Source organism: Hemiscyllium ocellatum, chromosome 21 (genome assembly GCF_020745735.1).
Source record: "Hemiscyllium ocellatum isolate sHemOce1 chromosome 21, sHemOce1.pat.X.cur, whole genome shotgun sequence".
Lineage (NCBI taxonomy): Eukaryota > Metazoa > Chordata > Chondrichthyes > Orectolobiformes > Hemiscylliidae > Hemiscyllium > Hemiscyllium ocellatum.
Genome location: NC_083421.1, coordinates 61618548 through 61630643, shown reverse-complemented (window position 1 = coordinate 61630643; position 12096 = coordinate 61618548). Strand labels below are relative to the sequence as shown.

Genomic DNA, 12096 nt, shown 5'->3' with positions numbered 1-12096 from the left:
TGTAGAAACACGTAAAACATTTTGAAAGGGACCGAAGGGACAACCTTTTCACACAGAAGGTGGTGTGTGTATGGAATGAACTGCCAGAGGAAGTGGTGGAGGCTGGTACAATTAGAACATTTAAAAGGCATCTGGATGGGTACAGGAATTGGAAGAATTTAGACGAATATAGGCCAAATGCTGGCAAATGGGACTAGATTAATTTGGGATCTCTGGTTAGCATGGACGAATTGGACCGAAGGGTCTGTTTCCGTGCTGTACAACTGAGTTGGGCCGAAGGGTCTGTTTCCGTGCTGTACAACTGAGTAGGGCCGAAGGGTCTGTTTCCGTGCTGTACAACTGAGTAGGGCTGAAGGGTCTGTTTCCGTGCTGTACAGCTCAATGACTCTTTGTAGCAAGAATGGAGGCTGCATCTGGCCATGGAATTCCAGATAATTTCAGGGAAGATGTCAATAGCCTGGAATTTGTTTGGAACTTGTATCAGCCATTTGGACATGCAAGGAAATGTGCACATTCTAAATGTACGGATGGAGCCATACTTCTAGGAATGGTATGAGTGCTGAGAAGGGGTGTATCACATTGCAGGAGAGCGTAAACCTGGAGAGTGGGGAAATAATTGGTAAATGACGTTCAACACCACCAGCTGTCGGGGGGTTCTGTAGACTAGGGGAACTGGAACAGCAAGACATCGCAGAGTACAAAGTCATCAATCTCAGAGTTGTAGAACAGCTCTACATGGCCTTGGGAAAACAGAAAACCCACCTCCAGGAGTCATTTCTCGAGGGTGAAAACTGAAACAGTAAGAAACTGCTGATGAACTCGTCCCAAACCTTGCTTTCGGATGGTGCGTGTGATTCCGGGCACCATGTCACAAACAGAGCATAGAGGCAGTGGACACGATGCAGGGAGGTTTGAGAATTTTGTTATCATGAATATGCGGGTAAGCAAAAGATTGACAGGCTGGGTCTCTTTATTTTTTCTTGAAAATTTAAGACTAAGATAAGAGGTTCCAGGAAGTGCAGAAAATTTTTTTAAAAATTCATTTTCAGGATGAGGCTAGGCCCAGCATTTATTGCCCCATCCCTAATTGCCCAGGGGGCAGTTAAGAGTCAACCCCATTGCTGTAGGTCTGGAGTCACATGTAGGCCAGACCAGGGAAGAATGACAGTTTCCTTCCCTAAAAGACATCAGTGACCCAGATGCGTTTTTCTGACCATTGATTTTTCCAACAAAAGATTCACGGTCATCACTAGACTTTTAATTCCAGACATTTATTGAGTTTAAATTCCAGCATCTGCTGTGGCAGGATTTGAACCGGGTTCCCTAGAGAATTACCTGGGTTTCTGGATTCACAATCCAGTGACTATACTAGAAGAAAGCTCTTTATACAGAGTGGTGAGAATGTGGAGTTCACTACTAGAGGGAGTGGTTGAGCTGAGTAGGATGGGTGTATTCAGGGGCAAGGTAGGAAAACATTAGAAACAAGGGAGAACAGATTAGATGGTTACAATGGTAGATTTATGAGGAAAGGTGGGAAGAAGTATGGATTGGTTGGGTTAAAAAGTGCTGTATGTTCTAAGTCGTATAATATCTGTTGTGTTTGTTGATCCTTTTCAGCTGGTGTGACATTGGCAGTACCTTAGCCCCTCACCCCTTAGAGACATGGTGCTGCATGTGATACTGGAGGAAGTGTTGACCTGGACTCGAGGGTCAGGCTGCTTTCCCTAACAGCTTGTGTTTTTCTCCCACAGTGGGTTCCATTTCACAGCCAGCACATCCTCATTAAACGCGCTGAGCAACAAGGCTTCAGGTATGTCTTGGGCTGATCAGTTAGATGTATGAATTCAGTTTGTTTTGAGACTGTCAATTTAATAAGGCTTTTCTAAAATGCTCCAAATTGAGAGCGCTTCAAACTCGGTAGGATTTCCTTGGACTTTTGAGAACATGTTGAGTTGTGTACAGGATGCTGGAACAAACTAAGCCTTTCAGCCTAACTCATTGTCCTCCTTACAATTATCAATGTAATTGTCCAGCCCTTCACTCGTGGACTGACCTAGTCTGCCCAAATGAACATTTTCACCTCACCTCAAGCATGCCCTATAATATCAGCTTCCACTTTCCCACTGTGCTTCAGGCGCTTCTGTATTCCCTATCGATTTATTAATAGGCATCTTCAATTAATGGTCTCTCTCCTCTTGAGTCCAATATCTGCTCTACTGTCAAATAGTAAAGACCTGCTTCAGTTACCCTGAAGATCTCCCTTTTTTTCCAAGAGCAAAGAACCACAACTTGTCAATTCTTTCCAGAGAGTACAAGGTTGCAGTTCTCGTATAATCTTTATGAATCTTTCTTGCACTTTTTCAATTCCGTTTATGTCTTTATTTTTGTTACTAACATAAGGAGCATACTGTTTCCATGTGACCGAACCATGGGTTCGATACAGCTTTAGAATTACTCTTCTCCACTTTTTCAGTTCTGTGCCTCTAGAAATAAACATTTGTGTTGATTTTATTTTATTTTCTATGGTATTATTAACTTAAATTTGCTGATTTGTGGACCTGTATTCAGAAGCTTTTGCACTTTTACTCTGTTTAGATTCCTGGTTTTCTGACATGTGCCCTATCTTCCTGCCTGAACAGTGGGATCCCTCGTTTTATCCAGATTTCAATTACTTGTCCAGTCTGAAAAAGGCTTACGATTCTTCCTAGTGTTGGCTGTCCTTAGAAATTTGATAGTCTCCTCAAATTTAGAGATTTTTATTTGATTGCAAAATCTAAATTGTTAATATTTATATATTTTCATGTTAATATTACTGTTTAATATTTTGGTAACAGGGATCCAAAGTGAATGTGTTGTACCAAACTTCCCCACTCTGAATACATCCCCTTTGCCCTTGTTCTATGTATTGCCTTTTTGAGTCAACCAGCTATCTGTTCTGCTCACTGTCCCTCGGCCCTGCATACTCTGACCTTGTTCATTAGTTCATTTTGTGTGACGACTCTTCAGTTTTTGCTTTACTAATGGTTTTGTCACTTTGTCCATAACCATTATTAGCTCAAAGTAGGTTACCTCTTTAAGTACAGCTACTCCAACTCGCCTTTCTTCCCTCTATCTTTTCGAAATGTATTGTGTTGTGTGATACATGTCTCCCAGTTCTAATTTTGCTGCTGCATTTCAGTAGACCTGGCTATATCATGTTCCTTGTTGTGAGTTATTGTTTTCAGTTCTCTGTTTTATTGCAAACATTGCACTTTTGTACAAGCAGTTCAACTCATTTTTAATAGCAGCTCCTCACACTTTCTTTTTAACCAGCGTTTTACGTTACTGTTTTGTGTTATATGTTTCCCATTCACCAATGGTCTTACCTCAATGACTCATACTAAACTTTTTTTTTTCTGTTCTTCAGGGTATCTTTTAGGTACAAAGGATGCTATTCGCTCCAGCTTAAAAGTGCCCAGTAAAGTATCCTTTGGATTGGGAACGGACATCCCCCCTTCACACAGGAGTTCAAAGTCCAGCTCTAGCTCTGTCTCTACACCTGAGTCTGCAGTCACTGGCATCTATCCCCCTAATGCTGTGAGTTCAGAGCTGCAACTGGCTGGCAGACCGGTTGTAAATGGAACAACTCCTGAGTCTGCTATCCCTGCCGCCACAGGAAAACTTGAGGATCAACAGTCCAGTTCCGAAACGCAGCCTTCCAAACCGGAGTCTCGCATCGAGCTTTACCCACCTAAAACTGAAGTTCCACTGCAGCCTGAACCTGAGACTCTGCTGCAGGCCAGGCCTGAGGTTTCACCACAGCCTGAGGTACCTCAGCCGCAGCCTAGGCCTGAGGTTGCTCCTCCAGAGCCCAGGCCTGAGGTTCTGCCTCAGCCAGGGCCCCAGGTTGCTCCCCTGGAGGCCGGGCCCGAAGGAGCTCCCCTGGAGACCAGGCCCGAGGTTGCTCCTTTGGAGACCAGGCCCGAGGTTGCACCTTTGGAGACCAGGCCCGAGGTTGCACCCCTGGAGACCAGGCCCGAGGTTGCACCCCTGGAGACCAGGCCCGAGGTTGCTCCCCTGGAGACCAAGCCCGAGGTTGCTCCCCTGGAGATCAGGCCCGAGGTTGCACCCCTGGAGACCAAGCCTGAGGTTGCACCCCTGGAAACCAGGCCCGAGATTGCACCCCTGGAGACCAGGCCCGAAGTTGCTCCCCTGGAAACCAGGCCCGAGATTGCACCCCTGGAGACCAGGCCAGAAGTTGCTCCCCTAGAGGCCAGGCCCGAGGTTGCTCCCCTGGACACCAGGCCTGAGGTTGCTCCTGTAGAAGCTGGGCCTGAAGTAGCTCCTCTGCCACAGACTAGGCCTGAAGTAATACCGCTGCAGAGTGCAACAGATGTCAGTGAGGATAGTCCTAAAGGGGTCACAATTGGCAGCTTTTCTGGACTTGTAGTCAGTCAGACAGATGATGCCTGCAAATTAGAGAGATGTTCACAGGATAATTTCATCTTTGCCCAAACAGCCAAGACCTCAACAGCTTCTCCATCTGTGTCCTTTGGGGGGGCCTTTCAAATTGGAAAGTCAGAGTCGGCCGAAGTAACATCAATAGCCTCAGCTGACACACTTGTGCCCAGGCCAGGTGGAACACCGTATCCCATTGCTTCTGCAGTTGGCAGCAGAACCTCCAGTTCAACTAGTAGTGCACAGTTGAGAGGGAGCAAAGCTGATTTTGTTTCAAAGCAAGAAGAGCCCCTCAGTACAGCTGGCCAAATTGCTGCTGCCATCGCTGCTATCAATACTTTGCAAGATTCAAGTCTTGCTAACTCATTGACATCCCTCTCGGTTTCATTAACTGAATCCACGGCACTGTCCAGTCCTGATGGAAAGTATGCATCTCGTACAAGCAGCCTGAGCACCTCCAGTGCAGCTGAGAAACAGGCAGGTACACAGAGCCCAAAACCACTGGCATCCAAACCCTCAATAAGTTTTGCAGGAAGTCCTTCTCTGGCAAGTCCAAGTGGGACGACATCGCCATCCGTATCCACTTCCACGAGCAGTCAGTATGTACCAGGACTGATCATTACTCCAGAGTCCAGCACCATTTTGGTGCCATCTGTTGGACCCGCTGACCGGCAGCCTCCGTTGATGGGCAGTGGTGCAGCAGCGAGCAGCAGCCTGACCACCACCGAACCGCAGCTGGGAGCCACCGTGATTGCACCGCCCATGCCAACCCCCGTGACAACCCAGCCCAGCTCTGTCTCATCGCTCTTTGGTCAGCCCGTGGGCACCAGCGCACCGCTGGCTCTGGGCTTCGGTCAGCTCACAACAACAGCTGCCCCGTCGACCTTTGTGCAAGGTACAAATGGTATGGCCACCCCGACCATTGCTGACAGCACCAGCTCAACAAAAGCTGCCTTTGGTCAGCCATCGGAGCCAGGCGTTGGGCAGGGACAGCAGCAGCCCACATCCAGCAGTAGGTTCAGCTTTAAACAGCCCACGTTCGGAGCCCCGTCATCGTTTCCTCAGCCCGCGTCTACTGCCCCACCTGTGCCAGAGAGCACATCCTTTCCTGGCGTTCCCACAACCACTACTGCCACAACATTTCCATTTGGACAGACAACTCCTGGCAGTGGTACCATATTCGGACAGTCTGGTGCCCCGGCGTTCGGACAGAACGTTAGTTTCGGGCAAACCCCTGCTTTCGGAACCAGCTCAGCAGCAACTTCTGGATTCAGCTTTGGACAGCCACCAAGTAAGACTTTGTACTTTGACACTTGTCTTGTTTCACTTTGAGACTGAATGAAAAAGAGTTCTTGGGTTTAAATCACACCTATCTTTCCCAGACAAAAGCTCATGAAAACTGGGGAACTCTCTCACACAGTATCTCCCTCTCCAAAGCCACGTCCACACGTACACAGGCATACACATGCAGACACACGCACGCATGCACGCGCGCGCGCGCACACACACACACTCATACTCATACTCATTCACTGTTACACTCCCACACATTCAGTCACGCTGTCACACTCATTCACTCACACGGTCACACTCATTCACTCTCACTGTCACACTCACTCACTCACTGTCACACTTCCATACACTCACTCACTCACTGTCACACTCGCACTCATTCACTGTCACAATCCCACATGCGCGTGCATACACAGACACACACGCACACACAGTCACTGTCACAACCCCACACAGAGACACACGCACATACACAGACATTCGCCCTCACTCAGACACAGTCACACTCTCTCTCTCAGACACGGTCACTCTCCCGCACAGACGCACCCACAGTGACGCTGCCACTCTCCCAGACCCGGGCCGTCGCTCTCCCAGACCCGGGCCGTCGCTCTCCCAGACCCGGGCCGTCGCTCTCCCAGACCCGGGCCGTCGCTCTCCCACACCCGGGCCGTCGCTCTCCCACACCCGGGCCGTCGCTCTCCCACACCCGGGCCGTCGCTCTCCCACACCCGGGCCGTCGCTCTCCCACACCCGGGCCGTCGCTCTCCCACACCCGGGCCGTCGCTCTCCCACACCCGGGCCGTCGCTCTCCCACACCCGGGCCGTCGCTCTCCCACACCCGGGCCGTCGCTCTCCCACACCCGGGCCGTCGCTCTCCCACACCCGGGCCGTCGCTCTCCCACACCCGGGCCGTCGCTCTCCCACACCCGGGCCGTCGCTCTCCCACACCCGGGCCGTCGCTCTCCCACACCCGGGCCGTCGCTCTCCCACACCCGGGCCGTCGCTCTCCCACACCCGGGCCGTCGCTCTCCCACACCCGGGCCGTCGCTCTCCCACACCCGGGCCGTCGCTCTCCCACACCCGGGCCGTCGCTCTCCCACACCCGGGCCGTCGCTCTCCCACACCCGGGCCGTCGCTCTCCCACACCCGGGCCGTCGCTCTCCCACACCCGGGCCGTCGCTCTCCCACACCCGGGCCGTCGCTCTCCCACACCCGGGCCGTCGCTCTCCCACACCCGGGCCGTCGCTCTCCCACACCCGGGCCGTCGCTCTCCCACACCCGGGCCGTCGCTCTCCCACACCCGGGCCGTCGCTCTCCCACACCCGGGCCGTCGCTCTCCCACACCCGGGCCGTCGCTCTCCCACACCCGGGCCGTCGCTCTCCCACACCCGGGCCGTCGCTCTCCCACACCCGGGCCGTCGCTCTCCCACACCCGGGCCGTCGCTCTCCCACACCCGGGCCGTCGCTCTCCCACACCCGGGCCGTCGCTCTCCCAGACCCGGGCCGTCGCTCTCCCACACCCGGGCCGTCGCTCTCCCACACCCGGGCCGTCGCTCTCCCACACCCGGGCCGTCGCTCTCCCACACCCGGGCCGTCGCTCTCCCAGACCCGGGCCGTCGCTCTCCCAGACCCGGGCCGTCGCTCTCCCAGACCCGGGCCGTCGCTCTCCCAGACCCGGGCCGTCGCTCTCCCAGACCCGGGCCGTCGCTCTCCCAGACCCGGGCCGTCGCTCTCCCAGACCCGGGCCGTCGCTCTCCCAGACCCGGGCCGTCGCTCTCCCAGACCCGGGCCGTCGCTCTCCCAGACCCGGGCCGTCGCTCTCCCAGACCCGGGCCGTCGCTCTCCCAGACCCGGGCCGTCGCTCTCCCAGACCCGGGCCGTCGCTCTCCCAGACCCGGGCCGTCGCTCTCCCAGACCCGGGCCGTCGCTCTCCCAGACCCGGGCCGTCGCTCTCCCAGACCCGGGCCGTCGCTCTCCCAGACCCGGGCCGTCGCTCTCCCAGACCCGGGCCGTCGCTCTCCCAGACCCGGGCCGTCGCTCTCCCAGACCCGGGCCGTCGCTCTCCCAGACCCGGGCCGTCGCTCTCCCAGACCCGGGCCGTCGCTCTCCCAGACCCGGGCCGTCGCTCTCCCAGACCCGGGCCGTCGCTCTCCCAGACCCGGGCCGTCGCTCTCCCAGACCCGGGCCGTCGCTCTCCCAGACCCGGGCCGTCGCTCTCCCAGACCCGGGCCGTCGCTCTCCCAGACCCGGGCCGTCGCTCTCCCAGACCCGGGCCGTCGCTCTCCCAGACCCGGGCCGTCGCTCTCCCAGACCCGGGCCGTCGCTCTCCCACACCCGGGCCGTCGCTCTCCCAGACCCGGGCCGTCGCTCTCCCACACCCGGGCCGTCGCTCTCCCACACCCGGGCCGTCGCTCTCCCACACCCGGGCCGTCGCTCTCCCACACCCGGGCCGTCGCTCTCCCACACCCGGGCCGTCGCTCTCCCACACCCGGGCCGTCGCTCTCCCACACCCGGGCCGTCGCTCTCCCACACCCATGCACATACACAGGCACACTGTCACACACTCACACAGACACTGTCTCAGAGACACTCACTCTCACGTAGGCACACACACACACACACACACACACACACACACACACACACACAGTCACACACAGTCACACTCCCACCCAGAGGTGCACACAGGCGCTGTCACTCTCCCACACACGGGCGCTGTCACTCTCCCACACATGGGCGCTGTCTGTCTTGCTCTCACTCACTGGCGCTGTCTCGGTCGCGGGCACTGTCTCTTGCTCTCGCCCACGTGTGCTGACTCGCTCGCACTCACGGGCGCTGTCTTTGTCTCTCTCATGGGCGCTGTCTGTCTCTCTCTCACGGGCGCTATCTGTCTCTCTCTCTCACGGGCGCTATCTGTCTCTCTCTCTCACGGGCGCTGTCTGTCTCTCTCTCACTGGCGCTGTCTCTCTCACGGGCGCTGTCTGTCTCTCTCTCACGGGCGCTGTCTGTCTCTCTCTCTCATGGGCGCTGTCTGTCTCTCTCTCTCATGGGCGCTGTCTGTCTCTCTCTCACGGGCGCTGTCTGTCTCTCTCTCACGGGCGCTGTCTCTCGTTCTTGTTCTCTCTCGTGCTCTCACGCTCTTGTTCTCTCTCATGGTTGCTGTCTCTCTCTTTCTCTCTCTCTCTCTCTCTCTCTCTCTCTCTCTCTCTCTGAAGGAAGCTGTCGCTCTCTTGCATGCGCACACTCACGCCACCACTACCACATCACTTGAGAGTGCCACACATTCATGTCTCTTCCAGATGATCCTGACATTATTTCTATTCAAATTATCATTTGCGGTTCTCTCGAATGTCTTGATCTGACCTGTTTCCAGTACAGTTTCATGTGTTTTCCCAGCCCTGTGCAGTTCGCTCTGAAAGCTTTTCTTTCTAACCCCTTGACTGAATCTGATTGTGATGGTATACATTAGCAATGTGATGACACCCTAAACAGGTTTATCCACATCATCTCTGCCTTAAAATGCACAGGTGGGAATTCAAAATTGAATTTAAACACAAGCCCTTTCATATTGGGCTAAAATCTCCCCCCACCCGAGCCCACTGTTTAGCTACATTTTACTGAAAGAAATCCAATGAATGGTTTCCCCTTCCTGGGCGATTGCTGACAGAAACATCCTGGGGCAGGTACAACTGCTGTGGTTTGTTTTGTTGTGCAGCATTGAGCTGCTCTGTGTAAATGTTAGAATTACAATTCGAATCCTTACAGTGTAGAAACAGGCCCTTTGGCCCAACACGTCCATACCGTCCCTCCAAAGAGTAGCCCACCCAGACCCATTCCCCTATTTTATTATTCTGTATTCACCCCTGAGTAACCTACGCATCCCTAAACACTCTGGGCAATTTAGCATGGCCAATTAGCCTAACCTGCACATCCGAAACCGGAGCATGTTTGGGGTGGTGCGACTTCACTTGATGGAGGGGGCAGCGCTCCCATCTGAAAGCTTGTGGTTTCAAATAAACCAGTGGGACGACGATATCCAGGTCTTGTGAGACTTCTGACCTTTCCCACTACATTACTGTAGATCATCATCTGGTGCCCAGCCATTCCTCCCACTGAGAGGTTCTGGCTGGAGAGTAGGGAGCCAGGGCTCACCGACTATTGCCGTATGTGGCTGTTAGAGGGAAGAGGAATTACCCAGAAAGATAGTTAATCCACACATGGATTTTTCTGACAATTGACGATATTTCATGGTCATTATTAGACTACCTAATTCCAAATACATTTTCATTTTGAATTGAAATATCATGATTTGCCATGCTCCACACAGCGTTCCCTGTGTCTCTGGATTACTAGTTCAGGAACAATGCCTCTATCCGATAGTTCCCATGCCCCGGAATGGCTTTCTCCTGTGTCAGAGATACTGTAACCACGGCTGTTGTAGTCTTGACTTTTCAATGAGTTCCTCCCTTCAGTTCATGCTGTGTTCCAGTTGTTTGTCCCATCCCCCCATCTATCTCTGAGGAGACAACTTCCAATCAAAATGCAAAGCACCAACCAACTGAATGGAGCAGGTCATCTCTAATACTTCACCTTCCCTGAAATGCGAGTACACCGTTGGGCATTTAGAAATAGACGGGGCCTTTCTTTGTGAATAATTGTAGATTAAACTTTCACTGCAGTTGGGTCACTCCCCCCTTCCACCAGCTGCTTCCTTACATATTGTGCACTCAACATCCAGAAACCAGTGTTGTTAGTAAGTGGGTGGGACTTTTTACCCCATCGGTTATTAGGTCCTCTCCAGAGACTGAAGCGTTGTAACCATGGCAGAGGTTCAGGTCAGAGCTTTGAAATTCTTACCAATGTTTTGAGGACTTTGCTGAAAAGCCCTGGCATTAGAGGTGAATTTGGAGAGTATCCCCAATTTTGGCCAAGTTCAAACCCTGGGAGCTTCTGCTCACCCAGATCTGGGAAGGATATTGTTCAAGCTGCAGTAGGTTCAGAAAAGATTTCCCAGGATGTTACTGGGTATGGAAGCTTTGAGTTCTACAGAAGGGCTTGATAGGCTGGGACTTTTTCCACTTGAGTGTAAGACGCTGGGAGGTGACCTTACAGAAGTTTATGATGAGCGATATCGATAGAGTTGATGTTGATGTTCCATAGGATGGGGGATTTCAAAACATTTTGAAGGTGGGAGGAGAGAGATTTGGAAAAGGGATGAGAGGCAAACATTTTACACAGAGGGTGGCTTGCATGTGGAATGAACGTCCCGAGGAAGTGGTGGCTGCAGGTACAATCACAACATTTAAAAGATAGTTGGATAAGATCGCAGATAGGAAAGGTTTGGAGGGATATGGGCCAGGAGCAGGCAGGTGGGGCTAGTTTAGAACATAGAAAAATACAGCGCAGTACAGGCCCTTCGGCCCTCGATGTTGCGCCGACCGAAGTCTACCTAACCTACACTAGCCCAATAACTTCCATATGCTTATCCAATGCCCGCTTAAATGACCATAAAGAGGGAGAGTCCACCACTGCTACTGGCAGGGCATTCCATGAACTCACAACCTGCTGAGTAAAGAAATGACAAACAGCAGTGGCTGTTTGGGGTTATGGACGGCATGGACTGAAGGGTCTGTTTCCGTGCTGTAGGAGTCTATGACAGGCTAAAGTGTACAGGGCAGCAACAATTGAGAACAAACGTCAGAGCAACCACTCAAACATTTCCTGTAATTCTATTGGATAGTGGCTGATCAGTGTCTCAAATCCATTGATAAAACCCCATGATTGTGAGGCACTGGTTTGGAGCTGATTACTTGCTTTGATACATGGGGGACACTATAAAGCAGCCATTGTTACATATTAATTGACATTTCCTTATTTTAATACACTGTACAACTGGAACCTCAATTGATTTGACCAAATCTTTGTTCCAGCCTGTGCGTAAAAATTGGTGTGGGCAGGTATGAGTCGTCCCTGTTCATCCCTTGAGGCAGAATGAATTGTGGGGGGTTGGTGTGCTTACAGTGGGATGGAGGAATAGAGTGAAAACGATTTGTTTTAACTTTGGGTCAAATGAACTGGAACAATGGCACAGACAGTGAGGCTCTATGATGTGGGCGAAAGGAAAACCTACAACAGCAGATCTGGAGCATCTTAGCCTTGACAGGATTGAGGTTCATAGGAGGAACTGTTAGCAATTCTGCAAAGTGTGGAAGTAGATAAGTCCCCTCGGCCGGATGGGATTTATCCTCCGACTCTCTGGGAAGCTACGGATGAGGTTGCTGAGCCTTTGGCTTTGATCTTTATGTCGTCATTATCTACAGGAATAGTACTAAAAGACTGAAGGATAGCAAATGTTGTTCCCTTGTT

At 52.5% G+C, this 12096-nt stretch overlaps 1 protein-coding gene across 4 annotated transcripts in view; it reads left to right on the top strand.

The window, feature by feature from the left end:
- nup214 (nucleoporin 214) overlaps nt 1-12096 on the top strand; it is a 187973-nt gene that overhangs the window by 78001 nt on the left and 97876 nt on the right. For all 4 annotated transcript variants that reach the window (XM_060841579.1, XM_060841580.1, XM_060841581.1 and 1 more), the window contains 2 exons: nt 1752-1810; nt 3407-5728. In XM_060841579.1, coding sequence (XP_060697562.1) covers nt 1752-1810; nt 3407-5728 — 2381 coding nt within the window. The remainder of the gene's footprint in view (nt 1-1751; nt 1811-3406; nt 5729-12096) is intronic.